The 18,698-nt window shown below is 46.8% G+C and overlaps 1 protein-coding gene across 11 annotated transcripts in view; it reads right to left on the bottom strand.

Moving 5' to 3' along the window:
• Positions 1 to 18,698, bottom strand: part of MARK2 (microtubule affinity regulating kinase 2) — a 144,140-nt gene that overhangs the window by 45,017 nt on the left and 80,425 nt on the right. For all 11 annotated transcript variants that reach the window (XM_061606615.1, XM_061606617.1, XM_061606607.1 and 8 more), the window contains exons 2-3: positions 8,909 to 9,088; positions 2,376 to 2,429 (exon numbers count right to left, since the gene is read on the bottom strand). In XM_061606615.1, coding sequence (XP_061462599.1) covers positions 2,376 to 2,429; positions 8,909 to 9,088 — 234 coding nt within the window. The remainder of the gene's footprint in view (positions 1 to 2,375; positions 2,430 to 8,908; positions 9,089 to 18,698) is intronic.

Below are 18,698 nucleotides of genomic sequence, written 5' to 3'. Positions count from 1 at the left end.
TGATTTTACGCTATTCACCACCATTTTTTCCCCTTAATGTTGGCGGTATAGAATTTTTTGCAAACAGTAATTAATAATCGTAATCATAATAATTGTGTCAGGATAAGGGACAGTGAACTATACCAAAAACAGAAGCAGTCCTGCCTCCAACCCAGCCACTGGCTTTCACTGTGTCTGCATTTTGTGAACCAGACGGGCCAGAAACCTATTTTTTAAAAGGGTAGGAGGAAGAGGAAACAAGATTCCTCCAAATGAGAGCATCTTACATTGTGCTTATAGTACACGGCTGCCACTAGAACCCTAAACTTTTCAATTAACACCCCAGCGCGGTTCTCAGCGGGTCATCTCCAAGCGCTGTGATCAGCACGTAATACCCATAAATTCTGATGCTGGTGGAAGCTGGCAGAAAAGAAAACACCAATCGTCCCAGAGTTAATTCTCCCAGCACTCTTGCTGTTTTCTCTTCAAGCTTTCTTTTGGCAGCAATCACAGTATATTGGGACGGGGCAAGGGTGTCCAGCCAGTCCAGATCCTTTTTAACTGTTGTGAGGTCCAGCTATTCACTGATAGGACAAGTTTCCCTTGGAGAACCGGCTGCCATGCAGCCTCTGAAGCAGAACCAAGCTACTCGAGTTGAGCAATCCCATGCTGGTCTGCTAAAGGGGAGAGAGAGGACAACCCCCAGCTCCGGCCACCAGCGGGGAGAAGGCAACGCTGAAAGCTCTAGGATGTGGGAAGGCAAAGCAAAGCAATCTGCCCCGGAAAGAGAAGCTCTGCTGCCTCAGATCCAGGGAGCAGCCACAGGAACAGAAAACCCATCTGGCTCACTCAGCCTTTTGTTTACAAGGCCGGGCGTCAGCAGGTGCAGCCACCGCCGAAAAGAGACTCAACGAGGCTGGCTGGCAGTGTCAGCCTCGACATCAAACAGGACCCAGATCCAGCTGGCTCTGCGGTCATTATTTCAGGCACTGGCTGCTGCTGTTGACAGGCGCAGCGTTGGCAGGTTGAGCATGTGCCACTGTGGGGTTGTGGAGAGGCTGCTGTCGGGTCTTGGCCAGACACAAGTCCAACTCTGGTGACAGGCTGGGGAGGATTATATCAAAGGGCAGCCAAAAGGAGGAGGAGCAGCTAAGTTGCTTCTCTGAGCTGATGGAGGACGCAGATGGCGAAAAGGAGGGGCGAGAGGCTGGGGAAGGAAGGGGGGGAAGAGAGAGAGAATGAGATATCAGCCTGAGCTGGCTAGCTACCTACTCTCTGGCCTTACCTTCTACCAGGCTGTGGAGTCTTCCCCAGCACAGGGAGAGGGAGAGCGGAAAAAAGATGGGACATCTCCAGCCTTTGTCTGTGTAGGATTAAACACGGGCCTAAGTAGGCACTCCAGGCCTCCACATCTGGCCTGCAATGCTGTTTCGACTAAGCTGCACGCACCTGCCCTAAACATGACATCCTATATGACAGATGAAGGTGTGGCGGGGCCAAAAAGTTTGCACGCACCTCCAGTCAGCGGTACCTGCAAAGCCCCTTTGCGCAGCACTTGGCTAGCCTCGCTGATCAGCTGACTGCTGGGGCTTTGGTGCACAGCATTATGCAAAAAGAGGTCACCTGATGCCAACATATTAAGTGGGCAACCCCACCCACTTGTCAAACCTGGCCCAAAGTGTGTGTGTAGGTGTGTGTGGGGTGGGTGGCATGATTAAAAATCCAGCCCACCAGATAAAGGGCAATGTTATCAGGGGCTGCCTAGTCAACAGAGTCAAAAAAAGACCCTAGTGTGGACATACAATGGACAATTCTTGGTGTGGGAGATTCACTAGTTACAAAGGAAATTACTCTGGAGCAACAGTCTGCATCACAAAGTGAAAAAAGAAGAAAAAAGAGAGTGACATGCACAGTCAATGTGAGAGAGGCGCCGAAGGGAAAGAAAGGAGAATTAAGTGAGTGAGGAAATCCCAGGTTGTCGGCAGATCACCATTTTCAGGACTGGATATTTCCCAGAGACAGGATGTTATGTCAAGCTCCAAGCTCTGGCCATTTTCCCATGTCAAGGGAATAGTCTTGCTCTGGCTCTCTCATCTTCCCTTCATTTCTCTCTGGATCCTTCACTCCATCCCTACTTTCCTTTCGCCAATGGCGGCCAAAGCCTCCACGGCTCTACCCCTCAGTGACATAAGGAAAACCACAGCCCATCATTGCTAAGACTTCGTAAAACACAAAGCCAGCATTGAATCCTTTGGTGCATTGACAAAGTCCCTACTCCCTCAGTGTGGAGAACAAGAAGTGATGAACCCAAGGAGAGGGCAAAAAGCCTTCCACGCTATCAAATGGCACTCCTCAGGTAAGCTTACAATTACAGAAGCCGCCCGTGCATTCCTTACCTTCTGTAGGCTGGAAGAGTTCAGCTGCGTCTTGTCAATGATTTTCACAGCCACCTGAATGGAAGGACACACAGAGAGGTCATATTAGGCTGTCCTGATAACTAAAGCGAAGGATGCATAAAAGCTGGCCTGGGCATTTGCTAACGCTCAATGGTGCAACACCCTTGCCCTTGCGAGGAATGTGCTTGGCTGCGCTGAAGCCCTGCCCTGTACTCAAACACTGGTGCTTTCCCCTGCATTCCTTGCTTAAAAAACAAAAAGACATTTAAGGACCCAAGAGCTGTTTCTGGACACAGGTCAAGTGTGACAATAATGTTACGGAGGTGGGGTTCATCATTCAGGAGGCTACTGTTAACATTAATAGCAGATATTTATCTACAATTATTTTTGAATCTTGGTGCAGGTTGTTGGTGACGGTTTCAGCACCAGGTCAGCACATCTCATGGCCACCTGGATTCTTCCGCTCCAACCCTCTTGTCAGTGAGGCAATCAGTAAAGTGTTTGCTTGTTTACCTGTTTCTATTCATTGCTCTCTTATACACCCTGTCCTCTCCAAGATTCAAGGTCCCCCAGCGAGCTTCCACATGAGCGGGAATTTGAACCCGGGTCTCCCTAGTCCCAGTCTGAACCCTATAGCTATTACATCACAATGCCATTTAACACTTACAAAGCACTTTCCCTGAGCACTCAAAGCACTATCACATGCATCAGGTGTGGGGACGTTTTGCCCTATAGATGTTACTGAACTATACCTCCCATCATACCTGATCATTGGCCACACTTGATGGGGCTGCTGGGAGTTGTAGTTCAGCAACACCCGGAGGGCCAAAGGTTCTGTACACCCAACATTCACGATTGCTTTAGCAAGGGCCCACATTGTGCCCATGAGGCAGAGAAGACTGGCTGACTTAAGGCCATCTCACAAGTTTGCAGCCAAGGCAAACGTTTGAGCCAGGGGCTCACACCCTCAGCTGTGACACCGCACCAGTCTTCGCATGAACAGTTCCACATGTGAAGGAAAATCATTTTGCAATGACTGCTTCTAGCCAAAAGCAGCCTCAGAGAGAGAGACAGAGAAGGCTCACAGTGCATTTCGCTGCAGTTTCCCCAGACGCTGTGCTAATAAGACACTCTGGGAGATGTATTGTTTTGAGTGGGTGGATGTTCAAGACACTCCCCATTACACCACTTGCTAAATGGCTGCCTGCATAGCTATTGCTCTCCAGGCAGACCGTTACAAAGACGGGCAATTAGACACAGGGCTGCATTTCAGCCTCCTGAACATAGTTTCACAGGTCACTGATCTGGTGACACTATCAGGGAGGATGCTTGCACGTACGGAAAGGCAGCTTGGTGCCAGAACCAGATATCGCCACCATTAGGGGATTTAGGGTTATTAGAAGCTGGGCAGCAGCATGCAAGCTATGTCCTTGCAGTTTGACATCTCTAAAGACTATGGTCCTGCCCTGGATGGTGAAATCGATGCGCCTTGTGTCAGCCAGCAAGGGCTGGTCTTACGTCCACACAACAGAAATGCCTCTACCATGAGAAGAAAAAAAAACTTGTTACTCCATGAATCACTGGTGACAGAAAGGGATCTGTGGGACAAACCAAAATATGGGGTGTGCTGACAACATGGGACCAGGTTACCGAAGGGGCCACGTTGCACCATATTACCCTGCCTGGCAACTGTGTTCTTCAGATGGGGCATTGCCGAGAGTACCGGATGCCCCTAAAGTGTGCCTAGTTTGAACTACAAAGCTGCAGTTTGGAAATGCTATAGCCCTCTGGAATCAATTACCAGCTGAAATTAGACAGGCTTCTAACATCATACTGTTTAGGCATGTACTAAAGGCATTTTAGTTTGAGAAGGCTTTCCTAGTCGCTTATGAAACATTATTTGTCCATCAGTAGGAATAGTTTTAATTACTTTTACAATTTGTATTTTATTTTTTTATTTTTAAATCTTGTATATTACCTTGAGGGCCTCAGGCTGGGAAGCGGTTTATAAATTTGCTAATAAATGAATAAATATAAACACAAACAAGGCAGGGAACATTCAACACTGAATCTGGTTTGATATGAAATTTCTCAAGCTCTTGATTGTTTTAGTGCTCCCCAAGTGTTGCAAAGGAAAGACAGGCCAAGCTAGCTAGAGTCGTATATAATTTAAATCGGCTTGGTTTGGTGGTGTGCGCTAAGAGAAACACAGCCAACAACCCGCAAACGAGAGATGGATCCAGGCCAACTGCAACTCCAGTCGGCCAGAACAAGGCTGGTAATTGCAGCTCTTGTCAAGTGGCAGGGAAGGATTGCAACGAGGGGAGGCCTTGAAGCAGCACCAGTGCTCCAGTTTCCCTGGCAGGCGAGCATGAAGGCGAGGCTGTTACACCCCTGCATCTGAAAGAATTCTAATCCCGTTCCATGGAAACCTTAATCCTGCACCAAAATAAATAAATAACAATAGTAATATTGAAATTAATTAAAATGCATGTGCAAAGCTAGATGATTAGGCATAGTTTACTCCAAAATCAAGGGGTTTTTACTTTAAAAACAAAACAAAACAGAATTCTGGTTTCCTGTGGTGGAAGAACAGTGCAATGGTGGGGAGGAGGGTAAGTCGATGCGTCGGTAGGAAGATACAATGGGAAGGATATAGAAGAGCAACAGACAGTTGTTCAAATGTCAGCCCCCCTTCTTTCCCTCTTTAAAATACCTCCATAAATAGAGGTCTGTAAGCCTAGTCTTTTGAAAGATTCTGACAAACACTACACCTATATAAAAATGCAGGAGGAACAGCATTCCATGCCTAGTAGGAACAAATTTAACTTCAGAGTGTATGATCAGACATGAGCAATCAACTGTGGGAAAGCCCTGATCGGCAATGAGTTTTCCTCAAATGCTTCTTTAAGATGAGAAGGAGTGGGTGAGCCTATGCCTCACTCCCCCATGGAGGGGGGGAGAGGGGCCCCTGCAGGAATCTAACTGGGAAGCTCCAACTGCTAAGACTTTTGGCCAACAGACAAACTATGGGCGAGACCCTTGATTTTAGGACAAGTCTACACATGCAGGAGAGGGAGTTGGTCTAATGCTAAGGTGATCAAGCTGGGCTATTGGTTTACTCAATGGTCCCTATGGGAGGGAAGGTAGTGGAGGCGTTCATTCCTTTTTTAAAAAAAAGCTTCTTGCAACAAGAAAGCTAGCACAGCAGGAAGAAACATTTTAGCCAGATCTGCTAGCTTTCTACTTAGACCAGGAGTGAGGAACCTTTGGCTCTCCAGATGTCGCTGAACTACAACTCTTATCATCCCTGGCCACTGGCCATGCTTGCTGAGGCTGATGGGAGTTGTAGTTCAGCGTCATCTGCAGGGCCCTTGACAGACTAATATCCCCATTGGAAATGGTACAGTCCATTCTACCATCTTCAAAATTCTACCACCTCATTTTGCAGGATATGCAGATCTAGCCCGAGAGTCATAGGAACACAGGAAAGCTGCCTCACATGGAGTGAGCCCACTCACCCATTTGGCTTGGTGGCATTACAGGGTTTTGGACAGGAGTCTTTCCCAGCCCTTCCTAGCAATGCCAGGGAGTAAATCTTGGACCCTTTGCATACAAAGCATGCACTCCGTCACTGAGCTATATGGACCTTCCCCTCTCCCCAAATGATCAGGAGGAGCCAATCATCCCAGGCTTCCTCCACCCCAAATCCCACAGCTTGGTGTTCAGTCTAGACAGCACATTGACTAATGAAGCCATTTGGCTCCTTTGCCATTGCCCATCAGACCTCCCACAGCCCGCCCTTCCTGCCTGCTGCTAACACTACATCACAGAGCGCCTGTCAACGGCAAGAAAGGTGCCAGCATGCCCCTTTGTCACATGTTATGCGCAGAGCTTGGAAAAGTTACTTTTTTAAACTACAACTCCCATCAGCCCCAGCCAGCATGGCCACTAGATTGGGCTGATGGGAGTTGTAGTTCAAAAAAGTAACTTTTCCAAGCTCTGGTTATGCGCCAGTAGCAATCAACCTCACTCTACCCTCAGCCAGCCTCCCAACTGCCTGCCTTCTTACTTGCAACCTTCCTCCTCCTTAGTCTTAGCGCTGCTGCCCTTGTAGTACTTGGCAGGGAGGACGATGGGGCAAAACTAGAATTTGCTGGCTCTGCCTGTGATTGGCTCTGCCTCCACCTGTCATTGCCTCTGGCTCCACCTGTTGGGCTCCCTGCCTTCTGCCCCACCAATCCCAAAGGGCACTAGCTGCCACAGTTGTGTGCAAAAACTCAGCTGGAACGGGAAAGGTCTGGCTCCACCTCACACAGAGCCTTCTACATCTTTGGCGCTGAGTCGCCAGAGACCTCAGAGGAGAATGCAGGATGCTGTTTAATGAAGGAAGAACAAACAAGGTGGGTAGGCCAGTTTCAGCTAAGTCGCTCCTGCTCTTCAGTAGCAACAGGTATTTCTCTCAAGGGTCCTCATCAGAGAACTGTCTAAGCATGTGCCCTTAGCTGGGCTTGCTTACAAGCTTCCAGGAAGCTGACTGTCTTCAGCTGCTTGCAAAAATAATGAAGAGTCCAGAAAACTGTCTGCCCCAGAGGGCAGCAGATTCAGCCTTGACGGGGACTGCAGATTCTTCCCTCGCTGCCTGCAATGGGTCAGGAGGAGGAGAGCAGAGAGCATCTGAAGCACAGCATGTGTGTGATGGCACCACCATCAGCCGCCATATGCTCAGGGAGACAATGAGGGGGGGAATGGACCCTTGGCAGGCTCTGCAAATAGAAGACTTGGCATTTTTGAAGACAGTGTGTTTGTTCCTTAGGATTAGCGCCAGAAAAAGCAAGGGGTATGTGTATGTATTGTAGGGGGAGAGAGAGAAATATTCAAAGCACTTCACTAACAGAAAGTAGTGTGACACAGTGGACGCAGCATGCCAAGGTCTCAAGTTGAAAATCAATACAGGCTATTCTGGTGCAATGACTTTGCTGTGGCTTGCAAGGAGTGGTGGCTTTCATCTGGGCATGCATTGCACATAAGTGGCTGGGGATGGTTTATTTTAGTGGTATGTTTTTACTGCCAAAATGTCGTTTTAAAAACAAAACAAAACAAAATCCATACGCAATGGGGGGGTGGTTATGATGCAATGTTCTGCCTTTAATCCCAAGAATAACAGGAAGATTTTGGCTTCTGCAATTGGGTTTTCCTGCCTCCTCCTCCTCCTGCAAATACTCATTCTCTGCCCCCTCTCCCGCTGCTCCTGAAGGTTAGGGGACCCTTTGAGATGAAGCACGGGGTGGGGTGGGGGGATGCCCTGACTAACAGCACCCTCTACTCACTCAAGAGTCTCTTGAAAGCCAGGCTGTTATGTTTATAAAAGTCATCTACCCAATGCCCCTTGTGGATATGAAGGATTGCAAATTAATTTATGCATGACTCATCAAGCAAAGGGCCCTTTACATAAATTCTTATGCCATGAGTGCTGATGTAGCACGGCAACTACAGATGCAAGATGCCCCCACTTTAAATCTCACCTCAGTCATCAAGCTCATTAGGAGGCCTTGGGCAAGCCACCCCCTCTCAGCCTCATCCGCTCCTCCCTTCCCAATTAATAATAGCAAGCTGCCTTACAGGTTTGTTCTCTGGGCTGAGATAACGTAAGGGAAGTTTGTTCAACACTCAAAGAGCACTGCACAAATGCTAAATATTACTGCTGGTGCAGAACTGGCCCTCCTGAGAAGCTTGGCTTTTGTTATTGCTGTTACAGGGGTGGGGAACCTCCGGACTGTGGATCAATCTTGGCCCGCCAATTTGGGCCATTTCCTCCATGCCTACCTGTCAATCAGCTGCCATCACTGGGTGACATCAGCTGGTGGGCAGGGTTCAATCCTGCAGGGCAGGTCTGCAGAGAGCAGGATTGGATCCTCCACTCATCAGCTGGTGAACTGAGAGTTCAGTCCTGTCGAGTGCTGCTTTGCCAGTGCATCCCCTGCAGTGAATATGCCAGCGAAGGAGGCCCCTACCCCCACCCAGTGGGTCACCTTTGACAGGTGGGTGGGATCACCCACCTATCAGTCACCTGACATCATCATGACACCAAATGATTGACAGGTGGATAGTTCCACCCACTTGACTGGTCTGCCGAGAGTGGTGTTTATTTGTAACAGCAAATTACTAGCCCTCATGGTTATGGAGGTGTGGCCCACATACCATTTTTTTGTGCTTGCCACTTCTCCTGAGCCATGTGCACTTCTTACCTGATTACTCCAGGTATTCAGTGACCCGTCCCTCTCCTACCTGTGTTGCACCTAAGAACTCCAAGGCACTACAAGTACCATGACTGTCAGATCCCAAAGGAAAACATGTAAAACTGCTTGAATTTTGATTCTGAACCCAGCTTTTCTAGTTGCAGAATTTGGATACCTTACCAAATAAAAGCAACTAATTCATTTGGCAACTAGGCTCCCCCCCCCAATCTTTTGAGGCTGCCTGCCTAGCAAAGCACCCCATTTCTCCTCACTTCCCTCTGGATCCTTTCTCACCTCTTTCCCCGTCAGGACATGCCGTGCCAACTTGACCTTGGCAAAGTTGCCCTTGCCAATCGTCTTCAACAAGCGGTAGTTCCCAATGTGTGGCTGTTCGTCGGCAGAGGTAACTGGGCCACGGCCTCGTAGCATATTGGACTTTGTGCTGGGCTTAGACTCCGGATGTCCCAAGGCCGGCTGAGAAGACATAAAAGAGAAAAGATGGGTTGGTTTCTGGAAAGTTTAAGTAGTTTCATTCAATGATAAACTCCCCACCCCCACTTGTCATGCCCTGCTCTGGAGCAAGAGAGATGGAATATTACCCAGTGTCTCGTACCCGATATTTAAACAGCAGTCCTTCAACAAGCCCACAGAAGTTACTAGCCCACAAGTCCACACATGCGGAAAAACTGCTTAGATTGCACAATGTATATACCACACTGCAGAATTTATCAGGCACAAAATTTTGGTTTTTAAAATCCATAAAGTAGACACAGTCCTGCCTTCCATCATCCTACAAAACCTTCCCCATAAAACAAAGCTGCCCACTGCACATTTAATGAGATAACCAGCCAGGCAGCTGAAAAGTACCATCCAGTGGTGACACCCTAATCCAAATATCCAGCTGAGGAAAGATCCAGGATGCAAGAAGGGAGTACAGCCGTTGCACAGGCTGGCTGCTTGGATCTCTTTGCGGATCACAGGAAAGAGCTGCTGTTGTAGTCATTACGATTAGACTTGTTAGTCCCTTGTTACCCAGAGGTGACTTACAGTTGACAGTTAAAAACATTAACGTAAATACATTATACCACTGGAAAAACATACCAAACAGTGCTCTGGCAGCACACTAATACAATTCACATCATCTCAGTCTATCAAAACAGGGGTGGTGGTGGTGGAAGTAAATCTGTACCCAGCACCGAAAAAATGTCAGTGAAGGTGAACTTTGCTGGGGACAGCATGACACAGATTGGGAGCCACAACTGAAAAGAACCCTCTTTGTTGTCACCACTCAAAGGGAGGACCAGGAGAAGGGCCTCAGGAGAAAATTTAAGGCTGGGGTAGATTCACATCGCAAGAGGCATTCCAAAAGGTATTGGGGTCAAAACCAGCTTTACAGGTCAAAACCAGCACTGTGAATTGGGCTCAAAAACATACAGGCAGCCAGTATAGTTGTAACAGAACTGGTGTTCTAAGTTCTGCTTCCAACACACCCTCAGGTAGACACAGGCTGACTGGAGGACACAGGAACCAAAGAGCAGGCCATGATCAGGAATTCATGAGATGCCTCCTCACCCAGTTGTTATTTAAACCTGCAGCTGATGCCACATCCTCTAACGAAATGCCGCTGCCCACATTACCTTGCTTATCACATTCACCCAGTTTACACATATGGAGATAAAGCTGTGAGTGTGCAAATTTGGTTCTGGCCATACAGAGTGTACAGCTGAGGACTGGAAGAGCCTGAGCTGTGGCTCTCATTTTGGAATATACCACGGATGGGGAACCTGTGGCTGTCCCAAATGCCACTGAACTGCAACTCCCAGCAGCCCCAGCCAGCATGGCCAATGGTCAGGGATGATAGGAACTGGAGTCCACCAACATCAGGAGAGCCACAGACTCCCCATCCCTAGGGTTGTTTTATTTTATAACAAGGATTTATTAGCCTGTCCTTCATCAGTCCACATACCAGGGCAGGGCACAGCGTACAATAACTAGCATATAGATATAAAAACAACAACAGACAAGCTTGTCAAAACATACAGAGGCAGCTAAACAGAACAGAGAAGACTAAAACAATCACTAGGTTAAGTACATCTAAAATGCCTTATGACAAACAGACAAGTTTTAACAGTGCCAAAACAACATTGGTGCTTCTAAGGGAAGGCATTCTGCAAGCGGGCACCACCATGGAGAAGGCTCTGTCCCACATCATCATACAAGCTTCCCCAACACTGGAATGTGGAGAAGAGCCTCACTCATTCAATTAACAAAGGTGCTTTACAAAGCAACAGAAGAGGAAAACAGAGAGGGAGGGAGACAGACAGACCCCTGCCCTAAGGAACTTACAATCAAAACATTTCCTCCCATCTACTACGCTTATCACTGTCCTCCTCTTTCCCATTTCCAAGTCTTTCCTTAAAACCTTTGCCATCCTGGGCTCCTACCGGGAGAAAGGGCGGGATATAAATCAAATAAACAAGTCTTTCCTCAAAACCTATACCTCCAAAGTTCCAGTCCCCAAATTTCTGGATGGGCCATCCAGCCACACCTTTTGCTCTGTTAAAACACATGCTTGCACATTTTCAAGCTATTTTCAACTCATTTAGTTGTTATGTGCCTTCAAGTCGATTATGACTTATGGCGACCCTATGAATCAGTGACCTCCAACAGCATCTGTCATAGACTGCCCTGTTCAGATCTTGTACGTTCAGGTCTGTGGCTTCAATCCATCTCTTCTTTGGTCTTCCTAATTTTTCTTTTTGCTTTTTTTTTGGGGGGGGGAGTTATTTTTTTTTAAACCATTGCACTAAAAGAAGACAGTGAGTTCAAAAAAGGCAATCACCATAGTCTGAAAAGCAGCAACACTTTATGCGAGTGTGTTTGATTCCTTCAATCTTCTGTTGTCCCGTGTGGTGCCATCGATGCACGGCATTTGTTTGCACGCTTCCCAGCAGAAGAGAAAGTGCTTTGTTTGCGCTCCACTGACTTCATGAAGTACTTGTGACTAACAGTGACTGGAGAGGACAGCATTAGCTGCAGCAAGTAGCAGGGAGAACAAACACTCATCTAGTATGGAAGGCGACTGATGACAGCATCTTGCTACACTCCTGGCTTTGAGGTAGCTGGCTGCATGTATTATTATTTTTTTTAAAGTGGTTACAGGTTAACTGGACTATGGCGTAAAAATGCTGATTGAGACCAGGCTGAACATGTCCACAACTCTCCCCTTGGCCAGATTTCCAACCCTGTTTAGATCACGAAAACTGAAATCCAGAGGTGCAAATTTCTGCACTGCAGAGTAGGTTTCGAGTTTTGTGCAATGACGCTGCAGATGTGCACAACACAGGCAGGCCTGGCAAAACAGAAAAGCTTTCTGCTCTGGCTCTGTGTGCCCGACACTTGGCCTGCTCTTCAAGGACACTCTGGGCTGTTGCTCTCCTGGGTCTACGGCGGCTGAGCCGCCATTTCAAAAAGCACCCAGGAGGGGCAGAATCAAACGCTGCACCACTCATTTATAATTTACACTCAGCCTGGGTACAGGAGGATGAAAAAGGAACACTAAGCACCGACAAAAGACAAGACAACCAAATCTTGACTTCCAAGATCAAGACTGGAGGCTTCGTCCAAGGGCAGTTAAGAGAGCATCCCATGGTTTTCAAATGTAGTCTGCCACTACGTGAGTTATCCTACGGGGGATCTGGCAGAATAGGAACACAGGAAGATGCCTTATGCCGTTAGGCCCTTGGCCCATCTAGCTCAGTTGTGGCTACACTGACTGGCAGTGGCTCTCCAGTGGTCTCTCCCAGCCCTGCCCAGAGATGCCAGGGATTGAACCTGGGACCTTCTACATGCAAAGAAGACACTCTAACTGCTGAGCTATGGCCCATTCCCCAGTGTCAATCAAAAACATGGTTCTGTGAAATGAACAGTGGAGTAGAAGCCCCCAGAAGGAGAAAATGGAAGGTGACGCTGGCCTGAATTGGTTTAAAGTAAGGATGGCCCCTTCAGGTGATGTTGGACTGCAACTCTCATCCTCCCTGACCACTGGCGGGCACCAGGTTTCCCCATCCCTGCTTTAGCCAAAGGTACAGCCTGCAAGGCAGAGTCATGCTGTGGAGTTTATGTTTTCCCATGTTAACAAATCCACTCTGCTATCCCTTTTTCTCTAACGCTGCAATGGATGCCTATATGTTACCAACCCCAATTCAAAGTGTATTATGACTGAGGGTCCAGCTACTTGAAGGATCACCTCTCACTATATCACCCTGTCTGTGTATTAAGATTAACAGGAGAGGCCTTCCTGGTAGTTCTACCGATACAATGAGGCTCAGTGTGTGAAAACTCAACATAGGGTCTCCTCTGTGGTGGCACTTCAGCTATGGAACGCCCTTGTGAGGTATGACAGGCATTCTCATTGACCATCTTTCGATGCCAATTAAAAACATTATCTATTCTCCCAGGTTTTTGCTGGAAACCGATGCGATGCTGAGTTGCAGACTGTTTACTGTGAAGTTGCTGATTTTTTGCATATTTGCTTTAAAGTGTTTCTGGTTTTATGTATTTTCATCAGTTCTGCAACCATCATGAAATTGATGGCGGGTGGGCTATAAGTGTAAATAGTAATACAATCAACCAACAACTACGGAAACTGGACTAAGGAAACAGAAGTTCTTGTAGGCCTGTGCCAGCCCATCCCTACCAACTCAAGAGTAGACTTTGTTCTTATTCAGTTGTATTGCCCTTGTTTATCTATTGGCCACCCTATTATAAACAGAGGTTTCTTGAACAGTCGAAAAGATTAAAAGCAATTTAAAATAAATAAAAAATGCAACAAAGAAAAACACTATAGGCCAAAAAGCTCACTTAAAAAATACAGAGCAGAGGAACATAACTCTGCAGCATTAAACAAATTAAAAGAAGATTAAAAAATTCAAAACAATATAAGATGTGCTGAACCACCACATAAATTAAAAGGCCAAGGATAATTTACAGAAGTCTTTGCCTGGCAGTGGAAAGACATTAAAGTAAGCGTGCCAGCTGTCTCTCTCTGGGAGCATCATTTCACGGAGGTGGGTGGTGGTGATGGACACAGACTTGGCTGAAGAGGCCCTTTCACAAGTGGCCACCCACTTATGCCACATTTGACAGCGCACTCAGAGTGGCTTCAGGTGATGACTTCAAGGCATGGGTAGGTGCAGGTGGGAAGAGGTGATCCTATGGGTACTCAAGCCCTAAGCTGTGAAGGCCTTTTTAAAGACCAGCACTTTGAATCAGGCTTAGAAATGGACTGGGAGCCAGTGAAGACCACAGAGTATTGGCATAATACGTTCATCCCACCCCTGTTATTCATTTCTCATATTCCTAGCCCACCTTTTCTCCAAGGAACTCAAGGTGGCATACACGATTCTTTTTTTAAAACAAAAACAAAAACACAGTTCAAACAAACTAAACAATCAAATTGATAAGGTATGTCAGCTCAGTCAACATTTGTGGTTTTTAGAGCATTAGTGACTAGTTTCTTTATTGTTCATAGCTTTTTTTCCCTACACATGAGAGAAGGCGGAGAGTTCAAAGCTGATATTTCAGTTTTTCCATAATTGTTTCCCTTCAGCAGGCTGAGGTAGTGCATTTTCTTAAAAAATCCAGGCAAGTTTAATATTTGTTCCAGTCTTCATCTGTGTTGGAATTGCTTTTTAAGATGTTTTTAAAGCTTTTTTACAAAGATGTTTTTAAAGATGTTTTGTTTTAATATATTTTAAAGGCTGTCTTTAAGACGTTATAAAGGGTTTTTGTTTGCCGCCCTGGGCTCCTACTGGGAGGAAGGGCAGGTTATAAATTTAATAAATAAATGAATAAATAATAATAAATAATTCTAAGACAACTGCTTTCAAATGCTGCAGGCTTCGTGTGGAGTTTACAAAGAAAATGAAGTATTTCCACGTGCAAGGGAAGTCTGAATCCAATCTAAGTAAGACTGACAGTAAGAGACCCATTAAAATGAATGGGCATGGCTAAATTAGTTCCATTCATTTCAGTGGGTCTGCTTTAAGTTAGTTGGATACAACCCATAGTCTTTCACCTGTCCCCTCACTACTTTCATTATTCCCATAACCCTCCAAGGTAGCCTCACAATGATATTTAGCACCAGTGTGCATTCCCAAACCATTTTCAAAGGCAGCTCCATGCACAATGCATTGAAACAATCCAAAGAGGAGGTTAACAAGGCATGGATCACTGAAGCAAGGCTCTCTTCCTCTCCAGGTAGAGTCATACCTCGTGTAGCAGCCTAAGCTGGCAGTAGAAGGCACTCTGAGCCACACAGACATTTGTGATAGTGACAAGGATGGATCAATCAGCACCCCCAACTATGAACCTGTCCCTTTTAGGGGTAGTATAACCCCCTCCAGAGCAGGCTGAACACCATTTGCCTGGAAAATGGACTAACACTAATAGTACGTCTGTCGTGTCTGGACTGAACTACAGTTACATTTATTTATTAGCCCTTATCTAGCCCATTACCATGGTCAGGCTTTGATTTCGCATCTCCACTATCGCACTCAGGTTTGATGAATAACAGAAACAGAGTTGAGTGCCATCTGCACTATATATCCCTGGATGATCTAACACAGAGTAGGCGTGTGCACTGGATTCAGCCAAATTCTGAGACAAAGCAGGGTGCTTCAGAGGGATTTTTGGCTTGTCAGGGTCAAAACAGAATCTGTATGAGATGGCCCAAGCTGAAGCACAGAATTCTGAAGTGCTTCAGGTTGCACCAGTGATCCATACATGAAAGAAATGCTGCAGACAAGCCTCTGCTGAAAGTGAAAGTAATCTCTCTACGCTTTCCATAATGTGAAGATGGGATGATGAAGGAACACACACCAGAGTAGGGAGAGGGTAGAAGGAGGGCTCTGTTTTGACTGACATGTCTAGCTTGTAATCAGACAGAATGATTTTATCTGGAAAGTGAACCCCTTTTACCCCCTGGACCTATTTCCCTGAAATTTGGTCAGCTGTATCCATTCTTGATTGGGGGGGGGGTAGTATACCTGCAAATTCCATCCACTTGTGTCAAAAAGGGGGGGAAGCTATCTCTATTTCTTTATTTGAAAAATGGAAATGGACAGCCTTCAAGTCAATCCCAACTTAGGGCGACCCTATGAATAGGGATTTCATGGTAAGCGGTGTTCAGAGGGGGTTTCCCATTGCCTCCCTGAGGCTAGTCCTCCCCAGCTGGCTAGGGCCTGCTCAGCTTGCCACAGCTGCACAAGCCAGCCCCTTCCTTCTCCACAGCTGCCAGCTGGGGGGCAACTCGGCTCCTTGGGACTGTGCAGCTTGCCCACGGCTGCACAGGTGGCAGGGCACGTAACCCCTGAGCCACTCACTGTGGGGTGATCTTTAGCTGGTCCTTGACACCCCGGAGACACGAGCAGGGATTTGAACTCACAGACTCTGGACTCCCAGCCAGGCTCTCCTCCCCACTGTGCTATACCAGCTGTATTTATCACCTTTAAAAAGGTGCCTAGAACAAAAGCCCCTATTTGCCTGTCATTTGGTAGGCTGTATCCACTCTTGGCAGAAATAGCATACCTGCAAATTCCATCCACTTCTCCCAAAAAGGGGGAAAAGTTATAGCTATTTTTTATTTCCCAATAATGAATGGGAGGCGGTAGAATTAAGCATACTTCGATAGACCCTGAACCAAACTGGGCAGCCTACAAAGCACCTCAAACTGAGGCAGGCTATTTTCTGAAGTGCTGAATTGGGGCCCAAACCAAATCTTGTGGTCAGTCCATACCCTCTGTGGTTTCATATGGATAGTAGACAGGGAAGGTAAGACAGGACTCTGCAGGACCCCAAACCCTGAGTTCCATGCAGTCATGAAGATATTTCCCAGCACCACGTTCTGGAGGCAGTTGTACAGGGATGAACAGAGCCACCAAAGGGCAGTGCCACCCACACCCAATTTGGACAGCCTCTCCAGAACGACAGTATGATCATATATCAAAAGCTATTGAAAGATCCAGAAGAATCAATAGGACTACAGTTCTGTCCCTATCCAAGAGAAAGTCATCCCACAGAGTGACCAAGACAGTTTCGGTGCCAAAACCAGGCCCAAGCATCAACGGAAATGGATCTAGAAAACCAGTTCCCTACAAGAATGTCTGGAGTTGGCTCACTTGAGCACCTTGTTCCAAGAAGGGAATGTCAGCTATCAGCCTACACTTGTTAAGAACGTCTGGGTTCAAGAAGGTTTTTTCAGGAACAGTAGCACTATTGCCTCCAATAAGGGTCTGGGAACATGCCCTCTGTTAAAGAATTTACAACTTCCTGTGCCCACCCAGCCATCCCCTCCCCACTAGATGCAATGAGCTAGGAGAGGCAAGTGCCGAGTATACAAGTGGGTGGCCAGCCTCCACCAAGCATTTTGTGCACATGCTCAGGCCCTAAAAATGGAAAATCATCCAACAATGGTGCCTTTCATTGTGGAGTTCAAACAATGATGGATACAACCAATTTTGTTGTAAAATTGTCTTGCAAATACACTACCAGGGATTCCACCATATATCAAAAGATCCCAAACCATTTGGAAAAGCTCCACTGGACAACACTGAGAGGACACAATCATGGTGCAGAAAAATGGCTTCTTTACCACCACTACAGAGAAGCCTTGATAACAATCTCTTGTGCCAAGCTGGACTCATCACAAAATCCTCTCCACTGGTGTTCATGCCAACCTGCTTTGCTTTCCTCAGCTCAGGTGTAGAGAGCTCTGCTCAGCAGCACAGGATGTTTGGGAATGATCATGTCAACTGCCAGAGTCGTCTCTGCATTCTACACAATGACCAGGGATTCAACAGAAGTACCAGCTGTAGGAGCCAGAAAACTCACTAGGTCTCATCAGAATTCACTAGCCTCTGGAGGCAGACCATTCTAATAGGCTCCCACCTTTGCACAGGGAGCAGTTGCTATAAACCTACACAGGGAATGATCTGAGCATTAAAAGGCAGTAGATGTAACATCTCCTACTTACAGACCACCATCTTCCAAGCTTTTCTCAGCAGGTAAGTTGAGGTGGAAAGGGTTCCTGAAAGTGGAAAGTTTTCAAAGCCACTGCAATGCCAAATCCCACTCCATCCTTCCCTCCTGCCATCAGCAGGGCCAAATTCATTTGAAGCAATCCAATACACACTTACCTGAGAATAAGTCCCATTGAACCCAATTGAGCTTTCTTCTGAGTAGACATGAACTGGATTGCAGCCTAAGTTCAGAATGGGTAGAGGTGAGGCCACTGCTAACACTTTGAAACCTTAAAGCCCCAAATGGCTTCTGTCCAGATTACCTGAAGCTACAAGCAAGCAACTGCTCCTACAAATGGCCTACCATCAATGCCTTGTGGTACAAATCTAGGACAAGCAGCCCTTTCAAAACAGGGATGCATCTGAAAAAGGACACTCATGTGGGTAGGGCTACACAAGGTGTGGGGAACCTATGGCCCTTCAGATGCTGCTAAACTATAACTCCCATCACCTCTGACCACAGGCCATGCTTACTAGGGTTGATGGAAGATGTAGTTCAGCAACATCTCCAGGGCCAAAGGTTCCCCACAACTGGACTACACCATTCCCTGCCCTCCCCAAAGCCACCATGCCTCTCCTTGTAACAATTTCCCTTGCTTTCTTTCCTTGTGTGGAGGTGGTTTAACAGGGATATATGTCAATGGTACAGATTTCTACACAGCCTCTCCTCTTAATGTTTTTTTTAATTTCTAAAAAGCTTTTATTGGAAGACACAAACCGTATTCTAAAATTATATACAGCATAAGCACATCTAAACAGTTTGAAAAAAATGGACTACCCTCAAGTCGATCCCGACTTATGGTGACCCCATGAATAGGGTTTTCATGGTAAGCGGTATTCAGAGGTGGTTTATCATTGCCTTCCTCTGAGGCTGAGAGGCAGTGACTGGCCCAAGGTCACTCAGTGAGCTTCATGGCTGTGTGGGGATTTGAACCCTCGTCTCCCAGGTCGTAGTCATCTTGGGGACTATCCTTAAAAGCAGCATCTCCCAACTCTTGCAACGC

The sequence above is a fragment of the Rhineura floridana genome, chromosome 22, assembly GCF_030035675.1.
Source record: "Rhineura floridana isolate rRhiFlo1 chromosome 22, rRhiFlo1.hap2, whole genome shotgun sequence".
Taxonomy (NCBI): domain Eukaryota; kingdom Metazoa; phylum Chordata; class Lepidosauria; order Squamata; family Rhineuridae; genus Rhineura; species Rhineura floridana.
The sequence above is the reverse complement of the archived record's forward strand: the minus strand, read 5'-3'. Positions and strand labels throughout refer to the sequence as shown.